This window comes from Ahaetulla prasina, chromosome 1 (genome assembly GCF_028640845.1).
Source record: "Ahaetulla prasina isolate Xishuangbanna chromosome 1, ASM2864084v1, whole genome shotgun sequence".
In the NCBI taxonomy this organism is placed as follows: Eukaryota; Metazoa; Chordata; class Lepidosauria; order Squamata; family Colubridae; genus Ahaetulla; species Ahaetulla prasina.
Window position 1 is genome coordinate 134,552,122 of NC_080539.1, and position 24,627 is coordinate 134,576,748.

At 38.6% G+C, this 24,627-nt stretch overlaps 1 protein-coding gene across 1 annotated transcript in view; it reads left to right on the forward strand.

Annotated features, from left to right (window-relative positions):
* Nucleotides 1-18,677, forward strand: part of ASRGL1 (asparaginase and isoaspartyl peptidase 1) — a 29,794-nt gene extending 11,117 nt beyond the window's left edge. The window contains exons 4-7 of the mRNA XM_058176397.1: nucleotides 823-977; nucleotides 3,475-3,593; nucleotides 4,172-4,282; nucleotides 12,314-18,677. Coding sequence (XP_058032380.1) covers nucleotides 823-977; nucleotides 3,475-3,593; nucleotides 4,172-4,282; nucleotides 12,314-12,543 — 615 coding nt within the window. The 3' untranslated portion in view covers nucleotides 12,544-18,677. The remainder of the gene's footprint in view (nucleotides 1-822; nucleotides 978-3,474; nucleotides 3,594-4,171; nucleotides 4,283-12,313) is intronic.
* Nucleotides 18,678-24,627: the final 5,950 nt, after the last annotated feature.

The window sequence follows — 24,627 nt, forward strand, 5'->3', positions numbered from 1 at the left end:
CTGGAGTGTTTGAAGAGAAGTGGCACAAATGGTGTATCCAGTGGTGGGATTCAAGTAATTTAACAACCGGTTCTCTGCCCTAATGATTTCTTCCAACAACCAGTTTGCCAAACTGCTCAGAAAGTTAACAACAGATTTTCCTGAAGTGGTGCAAACTGGCTGAATCCCACCCATTGGGTATATCTCTTTATGAAACTGTCTTCAGCTTGAAAGCAGCATAAAAGACAGGAACATCTTGCAATAGATGTTCAGCAAAGGAAAGTCCCAATTTTTGCATGGCTAAAAGAAAACAGTTCTGATTCAAAATGTTCTGCTTCACACCAATATAAAATGTTGCAGTTTCTTGTACTGAACATACCTTAGAAGTGAACATAAAGCTATAGAAGACAGAATCTTTTCCTCTGACAAGTAGTTCAGCTCTTCTCTAGAGATTTTCTTCTTGGTTTTTTTTTAAAACCACTATTACAAAAACCTTCGGCTCTTTCATTCCTCCCTTTAAAGTAGATGAGTGATTCTATCCCTGTAATTAAATAAAGAAATCAAAACTATCTTGGCACTTCTTCAATTTCTGGTAGCATTTTTATTCAAGTTCAGGATTCTTCTTTAACTGAAGGCAAAAATGAATGGATGTATTAAAATGTGCACCCCTTCTTTGTGCTGTAGCATTTGCAGCAAGTATTCGGCAAACAACATTAAGTAAGTGTTTTGAGAAATACAGGACACTGCTGAAATGCCATTCTTTTTATCTATGGTTTTATGTACATGGATTGAAACTGATTTGTGCAGCAATTTGAGTGGCTGCTTCTCTCGTCTTTCCTTCAGACAGACCACATGTTGCTGACTGACCAAGGGGCCTCTGCCTTTGCTAAGGCCATGGGAATTCCTGAGGTTCCTGGAGAAAAATTAATCACAGAGAGGTCGTTGGAGAGGTGGAAGAAAAACCTTGAGGCTGACTGGAACCCTCAAGAATGTCAAAAGTAACTATTGGTATTGGTGTTTTGTCTGCTTGAATGAAGAATATTAAATTAAAGAGAGCAATAAACTCACATAATCTCTTCCCCAAATTCCAAGGGTGTATTCTTCTGAATGTGAGCTACTGGAAGCCCAACAACTGCCCTCCTTTCAATTTTTATGGCTGCGGCCTAGGGAAACTGGCTCACACCTCATAGCACTGAGAGCATAGGCACCAAGACAAATTCCTTGTGTCCAATCACACTTGGCCAATAGAATTCTATTCTATTCTATTCTATTCTATTCTATTCTATTCTATTCTATTCGAGTGACAGGCAGAAGTGTAGTGAAGAAGTATGCCAATGTTCTCTTTGGCTGATGTAGAAAAGGCTCAGATTTATGGCTTTGGTGATGCAGGCTGAGAGATGGCTGCCCTGCCATTGTTGTGGCATCTCTTTGGTACAGTTTAGAATGAAAACTATGGCTCTGTACCTGGTGGGACAGACTGGATACCAGCTCCTAGCTCTGCACTGGGACATTGTTGCACTATCACAGCCCAACTCAGGCATAGAGCTGTATTTTTCCCTCTAAAATCTTAGTCAGGAGGTATGCGGCAATGAGAATGACATACAGTCTCAGCTGTGAAGGCACCTCAGTGCACAGCTAAGTGCAGATGCCCTACTCTATCTGTGTGTATCATATTCTAAATTGGTAAGCTGCAGCAATGAGTGGCAAGAGGATCAAGTTTTGCCTTCAACCCTAGCTGTGAGGGCTGTGTTCCCTCACTCTTCCAGGGCACCTCAAGCTGGAAGGGAGGCCTTGTGTAGAAGAATGATGATGGGATCTGCAAATCTGGAACCAGCTGTAAAAGGAATGGGGTGGGATAATGGTTTCCCTATTATAGCTGGTCTCTGTGCAGCTACATGCCAAACTCCAATATTAACAAAACGACACAGCCATGATGATGGCTGCTGAAATTCATTATTATGAATGCACATGCCATTGCTTTACACCACCCCCTTTGCATCTTGTAGAACAAGAAAGAGCAAGCAGGCCCTGCTTGCACTATGCTCTCCACAGATCTTAGTTCACATAAAGGCCCACTCTTTAAATAGAGGCAGCCTTGTTGCACACCTGTTAATTAAGCAACAGTAGCACTGGAAAGCTACTGAGAGAATGGGAGGTGTAGTAAAATTGTGTACTGCATTCTTTTTGATGCACATCACAAGATTTTAAGAGACAATTCTATCAATATGTGAAAAGACCTCAGTGCTGAAGCCTTTGGCCTAATTAACCCGCCTTGCAGCCTTTGTAATGATTTGAGCTTGAGAACAATCATTTAAATAGATCTTTGATCTGATCTGGAAGGATTTTGTTGTTAAAAACACTAACTTTTCATTGATTTTAATAATAGAATTGCAATTTGTGGGATTCAGTAGTTGTAGCAGCTCAAAGCAATTGCAAGTAAATGAGAATGATAGTAGCCCACGAGAAAGATCCTATTTGTCCAAGCTTGTCCCCTTGAGGTGCACTCGGAGGCTTCAGTTAGTCCAGAATGCAGCTGTGCAGGTGATAGAGGGAGCTACGCGTAGCTCCCACGTAACACCGCTCCTGCGCAGACTGCACTGGCTGCCTGTGGCCTTTCGAGTGCACTTTAAGGTTTTGGTTACGACCTTTAAAGCGCTCCATGGCTTAGGGCCTGGGTACTTACGGGACCGCCTGCTGTTACCGCATGCCTTCCACCGACCCGTACGCTCTCACAGAGAGGGACTTCTCAGGGTGCCGTCCGCCAAGCAATGTCGGCTGGCGGCCCCCAGGGGAAGGTCCTTCTCTGTGGGGGCTCCCACACTCTGGAACGAGCTTCCCCCGGGTTTACGCCAAATACCTGACCTTCGGACCTTCCGCCGCGAACTGAAGACACATCTTTTCATTTGCGCGGGGCTGGCTTAAATTTTATCGATTTTAAATTTTCTATTATTCTAAATTAAATTATTCTATTAATAATTTTAAATGGGGTTTTAGTTTATTATATATTTTAAACTTTTTAAGCTAATTATAAAATAAGTTTTTTAATTTGCATTTTACATTGTACATTGTATTGCCTGTTTTATTTTTGCCTGTACACCGCCCTGAGTCCTTCGGGAGAAGGGCGGTATAAAAATCAAAATAATATAAATAAATAAATAAATAAATAAATAAATAAGCTGTCAAAGTAAAAAAAAAAAGGCCATTTGTGGGAAAGAAGAAGAAAAACTTGAATCTGAATAGATATCTGTGATTCTAATAATCTACGTTAAAGGTCTGTGGCAGCTTAAGTATAAACCCCATATAGTGCATTAACTTGGCTTGTTGCTTTAGTAAGTCCTCTAAATCAACCTGCATGGAGACTTATGGCTTGAGTCTGAAGACAGCCTGTTGTCATTTCATACTTGAAAAATAGCTACCTATGCTAACAGACGCTGTGTTTGTTTGTCAAATGCTTTGAGATCTGCAGCTAATTGTCTGAAATGCTATTTTTGGCAGAGACCTTGGAACAGTTGGAGCCGTTGCTATCGACAGTGCAGGAAATGTAGCTTGTGCAACATCAACAGGAGGACTTACTAACAAACGGCTTGGCCGTGTTGGTGATACAGCATGCATAGGTAGGAGAACAACAATACCATAAATGTGTCTTCTCTTTCTCATAAATGCACACAATCAATAATAATTTCATAATGCTCAGTGACTGCATTCCACTCCATATAGAACCAGATCCTTTTAAATTTGAACAGGGAAAATGGAAAGTACTGAAGTGGAACCAGCAAGCAACTGTTTGGCTTGTAGTTCAAACAAAGCTATTTTTATTGAATGGCATGTTTTCTTAAGATGAGATGATTTCATAGCTTTTAGGAAACACCATATATCAAGATAAGTTGATGGAGTGGAAAGTGTGAAGTATTTTGAGAATGTTTCTTCAGAGACTAAAATATGTTCTCTGAACATGCTTTTCCCATGGAAACAGTCTAGTAGGCATTCTTTTCTGAGGGAGCATTGAGGTTGTTCCTTTCCAACCTTTACCTACTCTCTCTAGTTTCATGAAAGTTAAGGCAATTGCATTCCACTTGAGTCCTTCATTGTTAATAAAACTCCTTATCATCCCTGGCCTGCACTGTGTAATACATCAATATTGATTGGAGATGTGGGTTACTAAACTGCTGTCTTTTACCTTTTTCTTTCCTAGGAAGTGGTGGTTATGCAGATAATAGCGTTGGTGCCACCTCCACCACTGGCCACGGAGAGAGCATTATGAAAGTGATCCTGGCAAGACTTACTCTTTACCATATGGAGCAAGGTATATCCTGATGTTCCAGAAGTTTTACATTATATAAAGCGTGCAGCAGTAGTATTGCACACAGTGAGTTGATGAACAGTATCATTGGTTATTTCAGTTTTGAGGATGCATCATGTCGGAAGCACTTTGGACATGCAACAAATACTGATTTAGGAGCTAATACACATAAATGCAACCTGACAATAAATTCAAAGGTTTGTTCTAGCACACGCTAGATGCGTCACGTGCTGGCCACGCCCACCCTCGGTTTAGCGAAAAGTCCCGATACATCACGTGATGACATTATGATGTGACTTTGACACCCCTGTTCTAGCATCTGCTCCTCTTAACCATTTAAATGTTTGGAGCTCTAATTTGCCATTCAGAGCAAAGGGCCTATGAAGTTTTCCGCTATCCGCAGCCATCATTAGTAGCCTTCCTATTTGCCAAGTTTTAAGTACTTTCTAATGCCAGTTTATGGTTTTACTGCATAAATATTCCAGCTCCTTCATTTTTGTTTTGTTTTGTTTGGATAATATTGAATGATTCTGTTTTTACATGAATTTTATTTTATGAATTTTATTTTACATGAATTTTTTATTTTATCAGTATATCTATCACGAAGCTCCTTATACTTCTATATTTGTGTAATCGATGAAATTGGCAAAGAGAAAATGAAACGATTTAATATTTCAGGTTAGTGTTCTCCAAGCTAGTGCTCTCCATGAAACCATCCTGGATGGGGAATTATAGGAATTGAAATATATTTGGATGTTACTAAGTAATGACAGCTGGCCTCAGGGATCATCTCCAACAACAGCTATATATTTTTAGCTATATTTGTGTTGATCTCAAACCAATCATCCTAAAGTGACATTCTACCAATATGTACTGGAATAATTCTATTTTTTTTTAAAAAAGTTGCATGCAATGAAGTGTTGGTCATAAGTAAAAACAGCATGACTGCAAAATGTTCATGTCATATTTTCACATTCAGCAACAATATGCTTATAACTATTGAAGGATTTAGGTTAAATCTGTTTTAAATACCATTTTTTCCTCTGACTTCTGCTTAAATATAATAAATTCATTGAAAACACATGCTCTAATCTGGGTATTGATGTGGAAGAGTGCTAGGAACAGGATATTCATGTGACCATAACATAATCTAACTATGGTAGACCATGGAAAATTTTACATTTTGGGTTATCTAATCTCTTGACTTCTATTACAGTCTGGACATATATTAATCCAATCTTTTTTCTGAATATAGTTACTTACAGGGAAAAGTGTGATTCTGTTGCTAATTTGTATAATTCAAGAACTTCAAATAGTATCACAGAAAATGTTGAGTTGCAAAACAATGTTGGTAGATATATTGTCTCCAAAGCAGGGGTGGGTTCTACTTACCTTTACTATTGATTCACAATGTGATCGCGCGTGTGCGATTGCTTCACTCATGCATGCGCCAAGCTTCTGCGCATGCACAGAAGCTTTTGTGCATGCACAAATCGCCTATGACAACATCTAGGTCGGTGGGTGGAGCCTCCCGCCGGTTTTACTACCAATTCTTGTGAACCGGTCCGAACCGGGGGCAACGCACCACTGCTCCCAAGTCCTTGATAGCTTGTCTATCTTACTAAGGGACACTTGATCTCTATTTTATGAAACTTGACAACAAATGTTTAGCTACATTAATTTGGAACATCATTTCCCCTCACATGAAAGGTTGTCTGCATTGGGAGCAGATAATAATTGTTTTCTTTTAAATAAATAACTCTTTTAAATAAGAGTTTGCTGCCTCAAGGGCCTCCTGGTTTAGCTTTTTAGTTATGGGATAGAGAGAAGGTTGCTTCTGTTTCTTTGGGAGGATTAGATTAAAACATTCCTCTCTCAGATGCTCAAGTCATAATATCTGGCACTTGTTCCTCCAACTTTATCTTCACTATGATCTTGTGTAACAGATTAGGCTGAGAAAGGCTAAGAGTCACAAAGGAAACTTAATGGCTGGATAGGAATTTAAAAAAATCATGTATGTTTTATATTCCATATACTCTAGATGACGTTATTTAGCTGACTTTCGCTGAGGCTTGATTGGAGACCACTAGGAAAGTTTAGGACTGTAGGAGAAACTGGAAAGTCAAATTTTCTTTAAAAATTGCTTTAAAAGGGAGAAAGAATGCAGGAAAAAAGTAAATACAGAAAACAGGCGCATACAAACAATAGCCTTTTCAAAGCATCAGCCCAGTTATTAAATGCAGCATTAAACCTTGACCACACAGAATAATATTGGTCAATCTTTCCATTCTGTTGATAGAGATCCTGCTTAGAAGTAGAGAATGAACACACAAACAGTCTAAGACTGCTGCCTTTTCTTGAGAAAGGACAATCAATTTCACGACATTCCATGTTTAAGATATTTCTTCATATATAACCGTGTTTCTTCAAAAAGAAGGCCTGGTTTTATTTTCTTTTGACCCCGAAAAAATGGCTAAGCCTTCTTTTTGGAGGATTCTAATTACTGACTCACCTCGTGGCGGTGGCACCCACAGCCTCGCCCAGCAGGAGCCCGCTGCTGGCCCACTTCTTCTGTGGCCGCTTGCTGCCGCTCGCACGCATTGCCCCGGCCTTCGTTTTGTGTTATACCTTCCAGAAGGCATCTGCAGCCAATAAAAGAGCTCTGGACCGATCCGGAGCTCTGTTATCAGCTGCAGATAACAGATGCCAAGAGGCATCTGAAGGCGAAATGGAGGCCAGGGCTATGGGTACGAATAGTGGCAAGTGGCCACAGAAGAAGGCAAAGCAAGTGTTGGGGTGTGCGAGGCCTGGTAAGTAGGGCAGCTCCACCCCCTATCCCCACCCTAGCTTATTTTTTACCTGTGTGCTTTGCCCCAACCCTTGCACCCCAGGGTGGGCAGGGTCTTAATTAAGGCTAATTTTGTAGGTGGGGCTTAATTTGATCACATGTGCTCAAAAACATGATAGGTCTTCTTTTCAAGGTGGGTCGTCTTTTTTGGAGAAACACAGTAATAAATATAAATTCAAAATTTGAAAATATAATTCAAATGCATCCACATTTAAAATTATAGTATCTTTCCCCAAAATCATATTTCATATCTATGAAAAATAATGTTGATTCAGTATTAGATTAGTAAAATCTAATACTGAATCTGCAAGAAAAGATAATAGAAAAGAGTAAAAAATACAAGAAAAAAAGAAAAGAAAGAATATAAAGAAGTGACTTCCAACCTTCAACACAACAAATATAAACGAACTTAAGTGCCGCGGTGTGGCTCAGGCTGTAAGAAGCCTGTTATTAAAACACAGCTGCCTGCAATTACTGCAGGTTCTAGTCCCACCAGGTCCAAGGTTGACTCAGCCGTCCATCCTTTATAAGGTAGGTAAAATGAGGACCCAGATTGTTGGGGGGGCAATAAGTTGACTTTGTAAATATACAAATAGAATGAGACTATTGCCTTACACACTGTAAGCTGCCCTGAGTCTTTGGAAAAGGGCGGGATATAAATGTAAACAAAAAAAAAAGTGATTCTTCACCTTGTCCAATTGATGGAAACAATTATTGATGGAAACAATTATCACTTTATCTCATATCCCATCTCTTATGGACAAATCCATAAAACATCTTTTCAGTCATGTTAGCAGAAAGTCCATAAAGGGTTACCAAAAGTAACAACATATCTTGCTTAAACTTGATCAACCAATTTTATATTCCTTCCTTTTACTTCTTAATCTGTAGTGCAGTCAAATATTGTGGTAGGATTTGATTTCCCTTCATTTCTTCTTAGTCCCATTGCACAGAATTCTTCAAGGCTTCACCAAGCCTCTTTTCCCAATTCCAACAGGAAAAAATTATCCAGGTTATTCTCTTAATTTTTCATTTCTATTTCTCTTTTAAAATTTTAAAGGTTTTTTTTTAGATCCCATATAACAGGGGTGTCCAAACTTGGTCCCTTTAAGACTTTTGGACTTCAACTCCCAGAGTTCCTCAGCCAGCTTTGCTGGCTGAGGGACTCTGGGAGTTAATCAAAAGTCAAAAGGACAAGACTAACACCCTCTCTCTAACAACCTGTTCTAAGTCATTCTCTTGGTCTGTCAGTTGTAAATCCACTTTTGATACCATCTCTGTCTTGTCAGATAAAATTTCTTCTATATCTGACATTTTTTCAATAAGATACAGTACTTCGGACATAGTTGATTCATAGAAGCAGACCTCATTAACAGACATCATTACTGAAGTGTTGATATTGTAGCTATTATTTTCTGATTCCAGTCTTCAAAAGTCTCCTTCAGCTACGTCTGAGTCCCATCATTTCCCAGCATTCAAACCACTGTCCTACAGTGTCCTCACAAGTAATAGTCATCTGTATGCAGCATGTATGGGTAATCTCCTATCTTTATCTTACCTGGAGAAATTCCAAGAGACTGGTCTACTCATTGGTTATTTGATCTTTGTTACTGTCATAAAGAAGGGGATGCAGTGGCTTAGTGGCTAAGGAGCTGAGCTTGTCGGTTGAAAGATCGGCAGTTCAGCGGTTCAAATCCCTAGTGCCACGTAATGGGGTGAGCTCCCGTTACTTGTCCCAGCTTCTGCCAACCTAGCAGTTTGAAAGCATGTAAAAAATGCAAGTAGAAAAATAGGGACCACCTTTGGCGTTGAGTCATGTCAGTCACATGACCACGGAGAGGTCTTTGGACAGCACTGGCTCTTCGGCTTTGAAACGGAGATGAGCATCACCCCCTAGAGTCGGGAACGACTAGCACATATGTGCGAGGGGAACCTTTACCTTAATGTAATAAACACTAATCAGATACAAACAATCTAATATATTTTCATCTACAAATGAAAAACATTTTCTTCAAATAATTATTTCCAAATATTTAAGATACCCAATAAAATAAATTTTCATAGATTTAGTGGAGCCTATCGGAAGTCTGAGAGTTGCTTCTACTGAATAACCTGACAACACACCATATTGCTGTACTGTATCAATAAATCTTAGTATAGGGCATTTATAATTACTATATGGCATATTTTATCAGCATATACAGTAATACCTGTTTTTAATGTTAGGCACTTTTATGTCTAAAATGTTCTTTGATTTACCTGACAATACTGGCAAATTGTTCCAGTTTTAACTATTAAAGAAGGAATTAAAGGACATTCGATGAGTTCCTTAAGACATCTTCACTTATGAAAAAAATAATTCCTTCTACAATAGTTCTACCTTGAGGATTGGAGTACTATTTCAATTAGTAAAAAAAGGGAAATCCATATGAAAACCACTGCTTTCATAGTAGCAATTGTCCTGGAGCCCAGTGGTATCCATCCAGCAGAGCATCAGCCAGCAGAGCAAATTCTTTCCTTTCAAATCTGCTCTTAAGGAGTGACTCCCTCTCCCTTGGGTAGTAGATAGGGAGCTTCAGGGATGATGAGGAAGGAAAAAATCAGCAGGGTGAATGAAAGCCTATTAGCATGAAATTGAATGTAACCCTGGAAATAGGCTGGTACAGCATGTTCCTGTAATCTTATAAAAAGCAGTGAAGGAACTTCTGTTGGAGAACTTTCAAGATAGAGTTGTACAATATCAGGAAAACACACAGTCTTCCTGAGTCGTGCTTGAGTCCCAATGACTGCACAACAACACTTTCTTAGATATGTAGAAAAGGTTGTCCCTGTTTTTGAACTTCCGAGTTCTTAGACCTGGGATTTCCTGGCCTAGGATTAGCCAGGTCTGACCCTGCTTAGTTTCCACCCCCCCCAAAAAAAAAAACAAAAAAAACACAGCACAGGTGGGATAGCTTTTTGCTGAGGCCTGACATAAATAAAGTGTATGTGAAAGGGTGGGATACATTTTCAGTATCTTTTTAAAAATGATATAAAACATAAAAATGTCAGAGTATTATGTGGGTAAAGAGACATTCCAGAATCTGTCTTAAAACAGCCACAAGGTTTATAACCTGAAAGCTGGTAGCTGGTGTTAATATGGCATTCTCAGCATGATTCTGGCTCGCATGGATGCGTACATGTATATAACAGGCCTGATACGATAACATAGAAAAGATAAACTGGTCCTAACCGCAACAGTGAGACAGCTAAGAAGTTTTTCGAGGTTAAATCACACTTCAAGGTGCTTCAGTTAACAATATTGGTTCAGTATCTTTAGCCAAAGAGCTTTTAGACAATATGAATGCTTGGGCTTATTCTGATGTTTAGACTATTATAAGAGAAATGTATAATAAAATCATCATTTTTCAACTAAAGCTAGGAAATTCAGCGTGCCTTAAGTGAAGAGGATGTGCTCAGCTGAAGGTTTAGAATTGAATCACTCCCTTACAGAATTAGAATAGCTAAACTTTGCAATAGCAGCTGTTGTAGAGTGAACATTTCCTCCTCCTTGGCTTTTTTAAGGCAGTGGCTCTAGTTTATAAGCATAGGAATCATTTCCATTCTGGGGTTTCATTTCTATTAGGAAGAGGAAGATGATCTTTTATCTGGTGGTTACGTCTCTATGGATTATACTTCATACCTGATTCATTTGATATTTTTAAGTCAAGTGGCTTACTTCCAAACAAAGATTATAAATTGAAAAAAAAAAAAACTATCTCGAAAGATAGCATTGAAATTATTTTGCACATACAATGAGTTTTTGTTTTGGAGACTGAATTATCTACACAGTTGACTAAATGCTTCTTGCTTTTTTTTCTGTTTATTGAATATTTTGGGCTTGCTGTATACTTGGAACTTAATAAAATGTTCAGAGTTAACATGCATTATAATAACCATGCTTAATAAGTGTGCATTAGAGATATTGGTATTAATAAAGTCTTATTTTTCAATGATAAAAAGATGCTCTTGAAAGTTGTCCAGAGTATTAATAACTTTTTATTAAACCATTCATTTGGAAGGGAGTGGAGAAAAAATCAGAAAAGTAAGCCTGTATTCTTTGACACAGGTTGACTCATCCACTCTTCTTTTCACTAATAAAGTTTTTTGTCATTAAAACAGCTGGAAGAACAATTTTAGTTATTAGAAGACTTCTTTTGTAGTCGTTTAAGTTGCAGGGTATATGATTGTCAGGAATTAATCAAATCTAGCAAATCTACCTTGAATTACCGGTATCGATTGGTAGGCTATAATTTTGTCTGTTTTAGACAAATTTGAAGAGACTTTAACAATAATTCCTGTAGAATTTGATTTGGGCAGGAAACCTTCTACTGAATAAAACTAAAACATTTAGTAGTTCAAACAATGGGAATGAGGAGACTCAATGGAAATTTTCATCCTTTGTGTGTCCTGCATCCTTTGTGATGAACAGCTGTCAGATCACAATCACCTTTGAAGCACTCTTCACTTCCAAAAGAAGTTCATCCACCTGAATTGCAAAGCTTTTTTTCCCTCTGTTTTGAAAGCAACAAGCCTAAAGAACCCTTATGTTCATAGAAATAATGCCATAGTTCTTTGGATATGCGCCCTTTCAGACATTTGTTTTGTTCATGAATGTTAGTTACCTCAGGGAGCGCCAGCTTGGTGTAGAGCAGGGGTGTCAAACTTATGTTGTCATGGCAACATCATGTGACATATCATTACTTTTTTCCACTTCGCTAAACTGAGCATGGGCATGGCCTGCAGACTGCAAGTTTGATACCCCTGGTGTAGAAGTTCAGGCACCAGTTAGAAACTGGGAGAGTATGCATTCTGTTCCCACTTAAGCACAAAGCCATCTGGGCAATCTTGGGCCAGTCAATGTATCTCAACGCTAGGAAGTAGGCAATGGCAAGCCACTTCTGAAAATTTTGCCAAGAAAACTGAAAAGATTAGTCCAGGCAGTCATCAGGAGTCAAAAACTGACTTGAAAGCACCCCCTTCAAATTTTACCTCAAAAGGTTGTTGGCAGAATGCAAAATGTATCTTGGTTTATCCATTTAAAATAGTTTATCTGTTTAAAACATATAAAATAGTTATCCATGTAAAATGTACCTTTAATTTCTTCCTTTTAAAATTAAGGTATTTTTCGTATTCTGATTTTTCAGGAAAATCACCAGGAGAAGCTGCTGATGCTGCTCTAGATTGCATGAAAACCAGAGTTGGAGGCTTAGGTGGCATCATTGTTATTAGCAGTTCAGGAGAATGGGCCGCTAAGTTCTCTACCAACCAGATGTCGTGGGCTGTTGTGAAGGATGACCAGCTACAGTCTGGCATTTATACTGGGGAGAGGAATACGCAGTCCGTTGAAGAAACTCTCGCCTCCATTGGATCTTAGAAACAAGGAAGGACACTGAAGTTGTGCCACAGGAGGAAGATCATGGAACTGAATCTGCATCCCTCCCAGAATGAGGCAAGCACTTTTTCCAGGGTCAATGCCTTGTGAGCTGAGAGTACTCTATTAGAGTTTCTCTTCTAGATTGTGTATGTTTAGTTCCTATTCTAATTTGATTGATAAAATAATTTTGACTCAGTATGTATTTCAATTTTCATTCTTCTGAACAAAAGGTTCTTCAGAAACTTATCGATGGAATTTCATCAGCTTCTTGATATCTGATACATTTGCATGGTATCAAATGATAATGTGAAGAGATGCTTATCATTCAGAAAATGAATATAATTATAAGATTAGTAGAGGGGACTATACGTACTGAAATATCTGTGATTATCTCATGTTTACATATAAATTAACATTGCACTATTAATTACTCTCTTTAACCAAACTTGAATAGCTTTCTTTAAGGCTTTCTGTATGAAATTACAGTAGTGTTTTGTGGAAAACCCATTTTGAAATATTAAGAGCTGAAAATGAAAAATATATTTTGTCAGTATATATTTTTCAAAAAGTTTTGCGATTAAGAATTGTGTAAATGTTCATATTATTGATCTAAATCTATTGTTCTGTGACTACGGTTTATTAAGAAAAAACTAAACAACAGTGTAAAAATCCAAATAATTTTATAATAAATTTGTTCATACGTGTTGACTTAAGCCTGGAATTAATGTACCATGTACCATGTTCTCAGGAACACAACAATTTAAAGAAAATCATAGTCAACATTTATGACGATACATTGGGATGGAGACGGGCAAGATTTTATTTCTTTGATGCTAAAGTTGGATGACTGACGTCAGGATATAAAGCAGTAAAGGGAATTAACAGGCTATTTTGCACACTGGTCTTGTTCAATAAGCCATATGTTTGGTTTTTCATGTTTTCCTAGACAAATTTAAAATATTACTTTTCTAGAATTGTAATAGATGCCTATCTCCGCCACTTTCCGTTAAACTGAATCTTAACAGTTCTTATTTTCAACAATAATTTATTATTTTGATCAGCAGGCTTTGGGATGCTATTATCCTAACTACGTATTATTGAAGTATAACTATTAATGCCTGCCTTTTGATCCCAGAATTTATATCGCGCTAAATTCTGATCCTGGATAGGGGTGTCAAACTTGTGAGCCGGATGCGTCACGCACTGGCCACATCCATCATTTTAGCGAAGGGAAAAAAGTTGTAGTATGTCACGTGACATGTCGTTGCGAGTTTGACCTCTGTTCTACAGTGTTATATAAGTTAATAAATCATTCCTAGTTTTCCATAATCAGTAACTTAGATTATTACACTATTCTCACAATACTACTAAATACATACATACACACACAGAGGGAAAGTTTGATAAACTTAGGAGTTAGTAGATGCTTTGTACTTCCCAACCCTCTTTGTAACAGATTAAGGCACTGATAGGAATTTAATGGCATTTGTCACAAAGATCACACACTATTCAAACTCTCTGGATTAACTTTTCAGATGAATTTCAGAGCATTTGTCTTCGATTTGACTTGACCACAAATCCTTCTTCTGTATTTCAAAAGTACCATATTTTCTTGCATTTGCTGAATATTGTTGCAGTTTTAAAGCCTTGAATGTCTGATTGCTAATGCTTTACTAGTTTCAATCATGTACTAATGCATTGTAGCATATAGCTCATCAAATACTTGGCTGCATCAGGCAAAATGAGCAAAGAACCATAATGCATATATAGCAACATAGGAAGCATTTCCTTAGCAACACTAAGCCTTACAAAATATGCCATTTTATGTAGATCTTACTTTATCTAATTTTACTGAAAAATAAAGTCCTATAAGCTAATAACTTCCATACTTAGTCCCAATTGTTATTTAGCTTTTGTAGCTCTGTATTTGTAACGATATGACTTACAGCTTGAAATAGATTGCAAGTTTTATTACTGTTTTAATATTGTTAAAGTGTAGGAAAGGCAATGAAATGGTCATCTTAGAGCAGTGGTTCTCAACCTTTATAGTGCTTCGACCCCTTTAATACAATTCCCCACGATGTGGCGACCCCAACTGTAAAAAAGCGGCAAACTCTTTTTTTGAATTTATCACGCCTGAAGCCGTATTGGCTAGCGATCTGAACTGCTTTCGATTGCCTTGAGGACAGAGGCATTAAAGCGGAGACTCCTCCCCTATTAAGTTTATCACACCTGAAGCCAGATTAGGCTGGCGATTGGGAGTGATTGCAGCTGTCTTGAGAGGGAGACATCAGAGCAAAGATTTCTCTCTTTTTAATTCATCGTGCCTGAAGCCGAATTCGGCTAGCGATTTGAAGAGCCTGCAGCTGGCTTGTGGAGTCAACCATTGGAGCGCGATTCTTCGACTTGCAAGTATACTTGCCATATTTCCAATGGTCTTAGGCGACCCCTGGTAAATTGTCATTCGACCCCCAACGGGGTCGCGACCCACAGGTTGAGAATCGCTGTCTTAGAGGGTCATATTAATACTAAAACAATAGAACATTTATTTTGTAACTAGAAAAGAGCTCTCTACCACAGAGCCAAATGTTCAAATATGAAATTTATTTTTATTTTTACTGAAATAATGAACAATGAATTCCGCTTGACATTTTAATGTGTGAAACAGGATTTAGGTTTATAAATGCCTAAATGTATTAAATTTAAATTTAATACATAAAAATGCTAAATAACAGTCAAATTAAGAAACTATTCAGTATAAGAGACCATCTCTTTCTGATTATGTCTGCCTATCCCATCAAACCCAATAGAAAGAGTATGTTGCAGATCCTGTCTAATAAGGAGTTTCACCTGGCAGGAGCCAGGAGACAAACATGTGGCTCCAATTATTCAGTGAACTACAGAATTGATGTTATTAGCAATTGACAAATCAATATCTTATCAATACAGATTAGATATATATGGTTGTAACAAATTATGGCTTCAATTTGTTGAAATGTTTAATGTATAATTGTGAATGCTTAATGTCTGTGAATATATGCTCTGTATGATGATTTTAGGGATCCCCCCCTTCTTTGGGTATTGTTTTATATGTAGGTACAACAAGAATCAGAATATGTAGTGAATCCTATCACCAAGATAAATTAATTAAAAAATAAACCTCAATTGGAGAGAAAGCCAAGTTGGTTTTATTTTCTGCTTCCAGTTATTGGTGAAGATACTCTTTGAAAGGTTCAAACTATGAGGATAATAAAAAATATTAAGAAAAACTACTACTTTAAGAAAAACTTAAATGTAGTAACTCATTCTCCATATTGGTGGAGACAGCAGCCAGGAATGAGTTGTACTTGTCTGTTGTTAAGTCCTGCCCCAGTTTCTGGGGGTTCCAGCTTTTGACTCAGTCCTTCAGACTGGACAGATGTGTTGTGAGTTTTCTCCTCCTTCCTGGATTTATTTTCCACCTAATTCTGGACTTTGCCTTTTGATCTTCATCTGTGAGTTGGGGAAATCAATTACTTCTCTAATTGAGAATTCCGTTTCCCTGGCAGCTGAAGCTTCGGCTCTTGCTGTGGCCAGGGGTCTTTCAGCTGTCTGCAGAACAATTTGACCAGTTCCGCTTCAATTCTGTTGAGCTGCAGGCGTTCTGGGATTTTATTTGTGGAGTTTCGTGCTCCCGAAGACAGCTGAGAGTCAGATAGTGGAGTTTCACACTCTCCAGACCAGCGGGCGGCAACAGTTAACAGCATTTGCCGAGGGCTTGCCAGGTGGCCATTTTTGAACAGCGTGTGCACTGCCTGGTGTTAGGAGATTGCTGCGGAGCTGCATGCTCCCATTTGGCCAGCCTGCTTGTGGCCTCAGCCCTCTGATTCCCATGAGTGAGTGAGGCGGAGTTAACACACCTGCTTGAATAGCCGCTACAGTATTATACATTTTATCAAGAAGTCTAATTCTATAGCATTTCATATCTGATGACAAAAAAATGCTTTTTTAGTACCATATGCGAGGGAATGTGGCATCCATGGATATTTTTTTAAAAATGTATCTTTTCTCCAGAAACCATTGCAACTGCAGAAGGTAGACCCACAATCTTTAAGCTTTGGCTTTAAGAAACTGCACACGTGTGGCACTCAAGTGCCCTTATGGATTCTGTTGGCTTTCAAATACCAATTCCTATACAGTTGTGCTACTTAGAATACTTTGAAGTTACTTTTATTTCCTCATTTTCTTGAGGCACAGCTTCACTGGAACTTGAATGCCTACCTTTCAAAAGATGTAACTCTTTCCTTTCTATGCCCGTAAAATTTTTGCAAACAACTTCAAGCTGGACAGAATTCAGTGATGGTATTAATAATTAAGGGGACGTGGTGGCTCAGGGGCTAGAACATTGAGCTTGTCGATCGAAAGGTCGGCAGTTCAGCGGTTCGAATCCCTAGTGCTGCCGTGTAACAGGGTGAGCTCCCGTTACTTGTCCCAGCTTCTGCCAACCTAGCAATTTCGAAAGCACGTAAAAATGCAAGTAGAAAAAATAGGAATCATCTTTGGTGGGAAGGTAACAGCATTCCGTGTGTCTTTGGCGTTGAGTCATGCCGGCCACATGACCACGGAGGCGTCTTCGGACAGCGCTGGCTCTTCGGCTTTGAAATGGAGATGAGCACTGCCCCCTAGAGTCGGCAATGACTAGCACATATGTGCGAGGGGAACCTTTACCTTTACCTTATTAATAATTACTTGCATTTTATTTCAAAGAAAAAATATTATAATTTCATGAATTCTTTATAACACCTCTAGTATGAGAAAAAATATCTAATATTCTCCGTGCTGTTTTAGAAAAATATTGCTAATTACTACCTCTATAGAAGATGTACCCATGACACAGAATATTCTCTGCTATACTATTTAAAAGGCAGCACTCTTTATTAATTTTGCTGCATTACAAGTTTGCGTTTTTTGCAATACGAAAGTACTCAGACGCATCACAATCATTTACTCTTCTGTACTTTCAATCAACAGCTGGTTTGCATTTATCAATATGCAGAGCTCCTCTAAAAGATTTATAAAGGATGCTCATAGCTTTCATCAAATTAAAGGCCTAAAGCTTTACATAGTTTGAACATAAGATATGTTAGTCAATGTTTTTTTTTGGTGTTTTGGCTTCTTAAGTTACTATACATTACCTTCATGCACCTCCAGCTACTACTTTTACATGCAGCCCTCCTACAGATAGTCCTCGACTTATGATAATTGAGTCCAACATTCCTGTTGCTAAGTGAGATGTATGTGAGTTTTGCCCCATTTTACGACCTTTCTTGCCTCAAGTGTTAAGTAAATCAATTAGTAGCACAATTATTAAGTGAATCTGGCTTCCACATTGACTTTGCTTGTCATAAATATGAGTCAGTTGCCAAGTGTCTGAATTATGATCACGGGGATGCTGCAACAGTTATAAGTGTGAAAAGTGGTCATAAGTCACTTTTTCCAGTGCTGTTGTAACTTAGTAGTCACTAAATGAACTATTGTAAGTTGAGGACTACCTGTATTGAATATATTTTTCCTACTTTGCATCAAGAGTGTACCACACAGGTACATTTAAAAAAAAATTAAAGTAGCTTTACAACATTAAAAATAGCCAGCGTCTCATAAGAAAAGAAAGTATCATAGGATTTGGGCCTTTTTCATTTTTGTTTTAAATAGAGGTCTTTTGGATTATCTAGAGTCCTCATGAGCCACAACTGATAACTCTCAGTCTAATATTTTTAGATAAAGTTTCCCAAAATCTGAGAATCCAAGAATAAGTCTCAGCTCATGCAATGGCTAATGTTGATTTGTGTTGTGGTTTTGTTTTTTACCAGTGCGGATTAAGTGCATACCGTATATACTCGAGTATAAGCCGAGTTTTTCAGCACGTTTTTTGTGCTGAAAAGCGCCCCCTTGGCTTATACTCGAGTCTACCCTTGCAGCTGGGCCGGCAGGACGAGCCCAAATGCTGCCGGCATGCTTTGCCAGCTCGGCCGGCTCGTTTTGGGGCGGCGGCTGGCCTCCGGCGTTTTCTTCCGCCGCTTTTTGATGGCGGCGGCGGCGGTGGTCGGCGGAGGGGGCGGGGGGCGGAGGGGGCGTTCGACATTTTCGCCCCCCTCTCACTCGTCCTCCTCTTGCCCGCGGTGGGGGCGGAGGGGCGTTGTCACTCGCCTCCTCTCACTCGTCCTCCTCTCGCCTCGGAGGGGCGGAGGGGCGTTGTCCTGAATACATCCCAATAAAATGCAAAGGTTTCAAAGCATGTTTTGGAAAAGCAGCGAGGATGGGGAGAATGCTGCCTTGAATGTGAAAGAAACGTGGAAAACTCCAACTACAGTATAAAAAAAAAAACATTTGCACTCAGTACTTTTTATTTTATTTTATTTTTTGCCAAGTTTTCCCCAGGGTTTTTTTTTTCCCCTATGGAAATTGGGGAGGTGGGGAGAAAGAGGTGAAAAAGAAAAGCCTCTTGGAAAGCGGAGAAATACGGCAAGAACAAACGATTTCTCCCCCCCGCCCCTCGTGGCGCCGTCCTTCTCTCCCGCCAGTCACACGGTTCAGTTTTTTTTCAGGCTAACTATACTTTGCGTTTCACTCCCCCGAGTGAACATTGAACCCAGATCACCCGAGACTTGCTCGTAAACAGCGAGCAAAATTACGGTAATCTCCTCTGCCAAATCTATTCCCAAACCCTCCCCCCCCCAACACCTCCGCTCCGCAAAGGCAAGAAATGAACGCCGAATCCGAGAGGGGGGCAGGAGGAGGAGGAGGAGGAGGAGAGATGGGGGCATTGCAAGCTAGGGTGGGAAGAAGGAGGAGGAAGAAGAAGGGAGGCAAAAGAAACCGACCCTCGCGCAGATCAGCAAATTAGCTTTCCTTCTCCAAACCAATTTTTTTTTTAAAAAAAAACCCGTTCTACCCAGAGCAAATGGCAAATAAGCAGCCCGTTTTGAGTCTGATTATTGTTTCGCGGTGGTTGCCCTCTCTGATCTCCTTGTACATGACAAGGCACCTCTAACCCAGCACTTTGTGTTTGTTATTGGTAATTCTCCTCTCCTTCTTCCATTGGAGTCCTCTCCTTCCTTTCCGAACGGGCGGGCGATTTACCTTCTCTGCCTCTTTTATTTTCCTGGAGGTGGAGGTGTATTCCTAAGGATGCCTTCAGTGCTGGGGAAGGAGCCGATCCATGGAGGCGAGGGGGCGACGCTGCCGAGAAGCCGCTGCTTACAGAGAGCGAAGAGCCAGGAGACCTTGGCATAGGTGGGCGGCTGGTGTAAGGAAGGAAAAGAAAAGAAAGGGGAGGAAAATAAGAGCAGTCCGAGCTCTGAACTGGGGAACGAGAAGGAAAAGAAAGAGGGAGAGAGAGTAAGGACTGCCACTGGGGTCAGGAGCAGAGCACCAGGAAACAGGGCGCCAACGCGCATACTACACACACACAAACACAGAGCCAGCTCCTCCCTGCCGCTGTTGAATCTTACTTCACCGCACTGAGTCCTTCGGGAGAAGGGCGGTATAATAATAATAATAATAATAATAATAATAATAATAATAATAATGATGATGATGATGATGATAATAATGATAATGATAATAATAATAATAATAATGATGATGATAATGATAATAATAATAATAATGATGATGATGATGATGATGATAATGATAATAATGATAATGATAATAATAATAATAATGATGATGATGATGATGATGATAATGATGATAATGATAATAATAATAATAATAATAATAATAATAATAATAATAATAATAATAATAATAATAATATTCAGCCGTGCTTCGCTTTGATGGCAGCCTGACGTAAAATGGGGGCAGGGGATACATACAGTTAGGGAAAAATAACAAAACAACGTTTTGGGCTCAATTGCAGTCTTAAATTGAGGACTACTTGCAATTTGAACCTTATTGGACACTTCATTCCTGGAGGGTTTTTAAAGAACAGACTGGACAATCCTTTGTCTGAAACAGTATAGGATCTCTTGCTTGAGGAGTGGGGACTGGACTAGAAGATCACTGTTAGTTTGGGATATGTTCAAAGCCCACACATCTGATGACATAAAAAAATTGGCAAAGTCATCTCAAGTCACTTTGGCCGTTATTCCAGGTGGGCTTACATCTGTATTGCAGCCCCTAGATGTCAGTTTAAATAAACCTTTCAAGGACCGTGTGCGAAGGATGTGGCATGAATGGATGACATCTGGTCAAGCTCGTCTGACAAAAGTTGGAAATCTGAGAAAGCCAGACATAGAACTAATAGCACAGTGGGTTCGTGATGCATGGGAAGATATTCCAGAGGACATGGTGCAACGTGCCTTCAAGAAATGTGGCATTAGTAATGCTATGGATGGCAGTGAAGACAGCGCATTGTATGAGAATGACAGCAGTGATGATGACGACTGTGAACTCAGTGATGACGACAACGTATATGTGAATAACATCACAGAAGCTGAAGTAGCTGAAGCTCTGTTTGGACAAACAGATGATGAGGAGGAGAACTCCAGTTTTGAGGGATTTTAGCTCTCGTTAGCTTGGTTGCTGTTACTTTTAAAGATACTGTATTTTTGATACCATATTCTTTTTGGGGACCCCCTTTTGCACTTTTATTGTTTTTCGTTCAAATAAATATTCATGTTATTTTACTTGGCTCTATCTTTATTTTTTACATTGACCAGTAGCTGCCTCATTTCCCACCCTAGGCTTATACTCGAGTCAATAGTTTTTCCCAGTTTTTTGTGGTAAAATTAGGTACCTCGGCTTATATTCGGGTCGGCTTATACTCGAGTATATACGGTACTTCTTTCTTGCTTGCTTTATGTTCTTATGCTGTTTTTAATTATTGCTAGTTGCCCAAAATCATAAATTTGAGATTGGCAGCTGTATAAATTGAAAAAACAAACAAACAAATAAATAAATATTTTCATTCAGGTATGAGACTGATACTGTTTCTTCAGAAAAGCAGGATAAAAGGTCAGTCCTGATTAGAATAACTATCAATTTGATAATTTGCAAAAATTATCAAATTGTTTTAAAAAATGCATTGCACAGAATTTAGGCAAGATTAGATTTCCAGAAGCATATGAGATACTTGATTAGAACAAAATAAAATTAACACCGCTCCCCAGAAGCGAACTTTTCCAATTCATCTTCAGCACTAAAAACTCAAAATGAGGGCTGTGCCAAGTCACCTTACATAAGACATTATACATAGATCCTCAGTTATAAAAACACATTGATTAGTTTTTATAGCATTTGTCTTCAAAATAAACACTAGTAACTAGAAAATTATTCTTTCAGCCCACATTTAATTTAAAAAGGGAAAACATGACTCACATTCACTTTTCAATAAAAAAATGCATACATGGATTTTTAATTTTGATGTCTACATTATGAAATATCTTCTTAGTTTGATCTTGCCCTCCGCTAAGTTAGTTACATGTATGTCAGATGTCTGTAGCCTGATTTTTTTAAAAAAAGTAATTAGATTTACAGGGGATCCTCAGATTATGACCACTAAATCAGTGACCATTCAAATTTACAATGACATTGAAGGAGTTGTAGTTATGATTGGTCCTCAGAGTTCCATTCATCACAGCATCTCTGAAATCACATGATCATGATTCCCAATGTTCCCTGCTGGCTTCCCACAAGCCAAGTCATTGGGGAAGCCAGTAGGAAATTGAAAGTCATGGTTAAGCATCAGTGCTTGCTGAATTACCCACATGGCTCTCATTTAATAACTGGGACTGCCAGAAGTGCCAGCGCTAAACAATGTAGTCATATGATTTCATGTGTTACAGCTGCATCACTTAGCAATTCCAATCCTAATAGCCATCATAACCCAAAGACTACCTATAGTTAATGCACATTCACTTAATACACACTACTAACTGCCGTACTGTGGGGATTGAACATAGTCAAAGGTGAATAAAAAACTAGGATTGCCAGCTATGAAACAAAAATTATCGGGTTCTTTGTTTACAATTAATAAATCATATCCACTGTTAGGACAGCACATAATAAAAACAAGAAACAAGATCAAAAATCTTGCTGTAAAATAAATTTGAGAATAGCACTCTTAATAAAATAAGAAAAAAATGCTGATTGCCGATCTGAAGCCAAATGTAGTAGAAGACAAAGTCAATAGTCAGGAGCATCTAAAAATCAGATTCTTACTCAGTTTCCTACTGACCTAGTCATTTTATATATAGTAAGTCACAGGACCTATAATAACTGTGGTCCCAGTTCGACATTTTGAATGTTACATGGAAATGAGAAATAGAATAGAATAGAATAGAATTTTTATTGGCCAAGTGTGATTGGACACACAAGGAATTTGTCTTGGTGCATATGCTCTCAGTGTACATAAAAGAAAAGATACGTTCATCAAGGTACAATGAAGCTAATACAGAATATGAAGGTTGTAAATCTTATTCCTGAAAAAAATTCTGGCTTGCAAAATATCTTATTAATCAAATCTTCCAAGCAGCTTTCAAGAATGATCACTGTTAGCTTATTTATCTAACACACCTAACCATGGTTTATTATTCTGGGTTCATGTGACAAATTGACAAACTGATTTATATTGGCTGTATTCTCATGATATATTAAATACATATTAACCAATCACATCTTAGGTTAATGTGTAATGTGAACTCAATGGCTGAACTGTAATCTCATGAATGGATTTGTATAGCTAGGCTAAAATGCAGCTGTTTTCACTATGGAGTATTTTATCCTCCTAAGCTAAGAGATAGAATAAAAATAAATATTGTGACCAAATCTTCCCTACCTTCAGGCAGATATCAATATTTTCCCTTAAATGGATGGTAGAGGCAAAATACTTCTGGCTCTTCTACACATCTTAAAAGCAAGTACTATCATTTCAAATAAAAAAAAATCATGAAGCCATTTTAATTTTTTTTTTAAAAAAATAGTTTAATAAAAATAAAATGTTGATATATTTAGCATTTTTCTAAGCTAGTACCCTCTAGCTATATTAAGATTACAACTCCTCAATCAGCTAATTATGGAAATGATTGTTCAACACATCTGGAGGGTGGGATTGGGAGAGGCTGACTTACAGATAAATTCAAATCCTCAAAGGTCTTGCATGTGCCTTAGTTGCGTTACATTAGCATTTTTATAGAAAAAAAAACATTGTAGCCATTTTTTTTCTCAAAGTGACATTGCTCATTATTTTTAAAAGCAAACACAATAGAAGAGTAAAAACTACATTCGTTCATGGAAAAAAATCCATACTGTAACAGAAGTACAATAATTGGCTCAAATAAGATACTCATCAAGTTTTCACAACTTCTCCGAATATTAAAGATAGTCTTCACTACCCAAATCCTTATCAGAAAAAGCTGTATTGTACCTTGTTCATTTTTTCCCATCACGTGTTTCTCACGAAACAATCCATCCGTTCCCAAACTAAAAGGTCAGAAATGAATCCTTGGCCAATTGGCTTGTCTACTACCCCTATTTTACATTTCTTTGACAAACCAGGTCCATTTCTACATTCTGCCCAAGTTAGGCACCAACAGCCAGTTGCGAAAAGACACGTGTATTAGAACAACAGTGAACACGCATAAGTTGGACAATAGCATGCACAGGCTCCCATGAACCTCACACAAAGATAACATAAATCAGCCAAAAAGCTTTTTTTCCCTGGGTTGTGCGGGTAATGCTTCCGATACTCCGATGTCAACACCCGACTACAATTTTTACTCCACACTTTGCCAGTCTTCAGTATCTGTATCTTCAGTTTCTTAACCTTACGCAGAAGTAAGATCAAAAGGCTGCCATCATATGAATATAAATAAATAAGATGATATACGGGCTCGACAAGGCGCCGACCAGATGTTCTTGCCGATCTTCGTGTCGCAATCGGAGAGTCCTTATTTACGTTTACCCACCTTTTTCCCCGAAAGCGTTTCCTAATGCTACCCACAGTAGAAGCGGCGAGGGCTGCGGTTGCCTCTCTCGCCGACACTTTCCCAGCTGTTCGACCGTATCAGACAACACCGCAGCTGCGAGAGTTGCCACTGG